At 46.3% G+C, this 4,108-nt stretch overlaps 1 protein-coding gene across 1 annotated transcript; it reads left to right on the top strand.

Annotated features, from left to right (window-relative positions):
- Positions 1–35: 35 nt before the first annotated feature.
- On the top strand, positions 36–747 carry LOC104615562 (galanin receptor type 1-like; the record flags this gene model as incomplete). The annotated part of the gene is made up of 1 exon (XM_010288867.1): positions 36–747. A coding segment is annotated over exon 1 (712 nt), but the record flags the coding sequence as incomplete, so codon positions are not given.
- Positions 748–4,108: the final 3,361 nt, after the last annotated feature.

The raw sequence follows: 4,108 nt of genomic DNA, 5'->3' as shown, positions 1-4,108 counted from the left end.
CCCGCGGAAAGTTTGTCCGGCAGGCAAGGGGGAGGATGGAGCTGGGGGAGCCTGCGTCGGCGCCCCTCAACCGGTCCCGAGCCGGGGCAGAGCCGCCCCGCGGGGAGTTCAACCTCTCCGGGCTGCCGGAGGCGGAGGGGAAACCCCTCTTCGGCATTGGCATCGAGAACTTCATCACCTTGATTGTCTTCGGCTTGATCTTCACCCTGGGGGTGCTGGGCAACTCGCTGGTGATCACGGTGCTGGCGAGGAGCAAGCCAGGCAAGCGCCACAGCACCACCAACATCTTCATCCTCAACCTGAGCATCGCCGACCTGGCCTACCTGCTCTTCTGCATCCCCTTCCAGTCCACGGTATACGTGCTCCCCACCTGGGTGCTGGGCGCCTTCATCTGCAAGTTCATCCACTACTTCTTCACCGTCTCCATGCTGGTGAGCATCTTCACGCTCTCAGCTATGTCTGTGGACCGCTACGTGGCCATCGTGCACTCCCGACGCTCCTCGGACTTGCGCGTTTCCCGCAATGCACTGCTGGGCGTGGGGCTCATCTGGGCGCTCTCCTTCGCCATGGCCTCACCTGTGGCTCACCACCAGCGCCTCTTCCACCGCGAGGCCAGCAACCAGACCTTTTGTTGGGACCACTGGCCCAACCCACGCCACAAGAAGGTCTATGTGGTTTGCACATTCATCTTCGGATATCTGCTCCCACTGCTGCTCATCTCCTTCTGCTATGCCAAGGTGGGGCAAAGTGGGTGGTGGTGGAGGGTATGTAAAAGGGATGGGGGGGACAATGGTGGTGGGTGTCCATGAGCTGTGGGGCCATCTCTGGGTACGTGGAGGGACACGGTACTGTGGAGAGGCAATGGGGTAGAGGTGAGTTTGTGGCACAAAGGGAGAGGACAGGTTTTATAGGCGAGGGATGACTAGGGGGACACACACGTGTGTGTGTGGCACGGACAGGTCGGGACAGGGACTGGGTGGGGAGGTGGGGGTGTTCTGGCAATTCCTGGGGTCCCTCTGACAGATTTCCTTCTGGCAAAGTGCCGAGAAGCCCCAGCACTCTGCTGCTTTCTCTGGCACTACAACTCTCCTATTTCCTTCCAGCGCTGTATGAGGAGTTTTACTTAAATAAAGCAACAAGTTGTTCAGGCTTCAGACGAAGCATTGCGGGTTCTTTAAAATGCAGCGCACTTAAAAATCACACAAATCCACCAAGCGCGGTCTGATCCAGTAACGTGTTAAGAGCAAAAGGTGAATCACGCTGCCTGGTGCCTGTGAGCCCCGTCTTGCCCCAGTTGAAGTGGATGAGGGATTTACCCCTGTCTTCAGCAAGGGCAGGTGGGCTAGGGAGCAGTGTGTGAGGACCCAGGCAGGAAAAGGCCATAAGTAAGGTTGCCCAAATAAGGGTATTTATATAATAAATAAGGGTATAATAAGGACTTTTCTGCTTGGGCAAACCGTCACATTTTTCTATGAATATTACATGCAGCCTTCAGCATAGGGTCTGCTGCTTGCTGCTGGACAGGGTCTGGAGCACCAGCTGCTACCTGCCGAGTTGGGCAGAGATCCTGTCCATGCCAGCAACCTCCAGTGGCAAGATTTATTCTTGGGCAGTAATTTACATACGAGAGGATAGGTCTGCTCTTGCAAATAAGGACCGCTTAAGCGCCGAGAAGTCAGTTCTTTAACTGGCAAGTTAAACAGGTTAAAATAATGCATTTAATTTGAACAAATAATTTTATCCTCTGTTTACTTTTATATGTGTTACCTCAGCTTAATTGTGATGTGCAAATTAAGGCTAGGATGGCATCCAATTCTGCTAAAACCCTCTTATGCACAACTTAAAGGGCAACTTTTCTAAACTACTGTTTGTAATGAAACAAGTCTGACCTGGCAAATGGAGAAGTAGTAGTACATGTATTTGTACATAAGCTGAATTCTGTTTTCCCTGGGTGAATACACTGGTATTTCATCTACAGTGGTGAATATGACTGAGCTGAGAGAGGCATGAAACTTGCTATAGCCATAGATCATCAGAGTTTTAAGAAAATAGTACATGTTTCAGGGAGACTGTTACTGATTGTGCGCAGAAGGAGCTTTTCAGCTATTAAGAGTTCTTGTATTTTTCAAAGCCAAAGCACCATCAATTTCAGTGTAGAGTACCAGCCTTCAAACTCTAATTATCTCACAGAAAATTGAAAACAAGTCTTTCAAAATTATGGCAGTCCTTCATAGCATAGGGGGGAAAAAAGGAAATAGGCTTAAACAAAATATAAGCATAGTAAATAGAACACACCATGTTGTTACAAAGCACTGCTACAAAAGCAGATATCTCAGTATTTAGTTTAAAAAAAGGCAACCTAAAACAACCCTGTGTGAAATACATGCCTAGAATTACTTAACAAAATCACACCCACTCAGTTACAAGTAAAATCTTGTGCTTCAGTTAAGGCCAAGGGTAGGATCTCACCCTTGCTTGGTGATGTGTTCTGAGCCTGTATGTATGATCCTGCTTGCCATGATGTCAAGGTGGAGGATTCAACCTGCAGGAATGAGTTCTAGGAGATACCTAGTATTCCCAGCACTGTCAATGAAGCTGAAAAATGCCGTGCCTAATACAAGACTACTGAAGGTATTTGTACCCTGCAGCGTAAAGGCTCATTTCTGCCCTCATTAGGAGCCTCTGGCAAATCTCCAGCTGCAATGTTTTGGCACATGGGGCAGAGTGAGGGAGATGATAAGGATGATAGGAGTTGAAAATCAGAGATGAAGTTTTAGGTTCATCAAAGCCATTGCCACTCTCACAGGTTTCCAAGTGGAGTGGTCACTGTGAGCTTTTACTGATGTCACTAAAGTACTATGAAGCACAAGAAGTGTTTTGGCTTCTGAATGCACGCAGGGTTGGAGGATCTCTGCTGTGTGATAAACTCGGAAGTATTATAAAAATAAATGCATTGGTTTCTTGTGGACTTCACTGGTTTTCATGAACTGTGGACCAGCTAAATAACGCAATCTTCTGATACAGTAGATTAAGACAAAGTAGACTCATAGCTCTATTAGAATATATTGCCTTTTCCAGACTCCTTTAAGGCAATTCTGTTTCTTTTATAAGCAAATTGCAATTGAACTTTCAGTTTTCGAAGTCTCATTTTTCAGGCACTCTAATAGGGAGCTGAGTTCTTTCTCTGACTCTCTCTCAAATTATTTTGGGGGAGATTTGTATTTTTCCCAGTGGACAGCAGCACTGTAACAACCTACAGAAGTGCTGAAATAGTGCTAGGTATTTGGAAACAGTGTCCTCCCACAAACTCAGAACTGGAGGTCTCATGTGACGTGCTCTTAAGGCAGAGATTTATGGGATCATGCTCTGCGTCATGTTGTACAGCTAGCTGTTTCCTCTCTCCCACAAATAACTTTCGGTCAGTTACAACCTAATTTTATAGAGTGAAAATATCAGAAGGAATGGTATTTCCCTAGTTTTGTGAGAACAGGAGTCAATGGAGAAGGTGGAGAGTCTCCATCTTCTCTCTCCTTTAAGGAGAGTCAGTTTGCGCTGAGCTCTTACACATCAGACAAGCCATAGGGGGAAGGGGGAAGAGGTTTTATGTAGCTTCTACTTATGGAGGAGACACGTCTTTTTGGGAACACACTGTCAAGAAATCACAAATCCACAGGAAACCAGCTTTTGTTGGCTCACAGAACTGCTTGTGAAAACAACTTACTACTCCAGCCAGAAGAGCAGTGATATGTATAGTTATTGGTTGAGTTACAGCAGCTGCATACTTCTAAACAGCCTGAGTTCTTTTTTTTTTTTGCTCACTATGTTACTTAGTGTATTTTTTTTATTACTGGCTTTTTGTATGTGTGTTGTAACACTGCTACAACATTTGCTCACTAATTTGTTCTTAAAGGGCAAAGTGATCAATGATTCCCAGTGAGCTTCTAACGATTGCACTACCCTGGCAGATGCCAATGTTACTACTGATCTTGGATGCCTCTGCTTTTGAGTACCCAATTATGAGGCTTCAGTCCTTGAAAATCAGGCCTCCTTCAATCAAACCTATGGACACCTAAAATCATTAGCAAACTCTTCCTTTTATCGATGTTAA

The sequence above is a fragment of the Phaethon lepturus genome, unplaced genomic scaffold (assembly GCF_000687285.1).
Source record: "Phaethon lepturus isolate BGI_N335 unplaced genomic scaffold, ASM68728v1 Scaffold53156, whole genome shotgun sequence".
NCBI classification, from domain to species: Eukaryota; Metazoa; Chordata; class Aves; order Phaethontiformes; family Phaethontidae; genus Phaethon; species Phaethon lepturus.
This window is presented reverse-complemented; position numbering and strand designations above follow the sequence as displayed.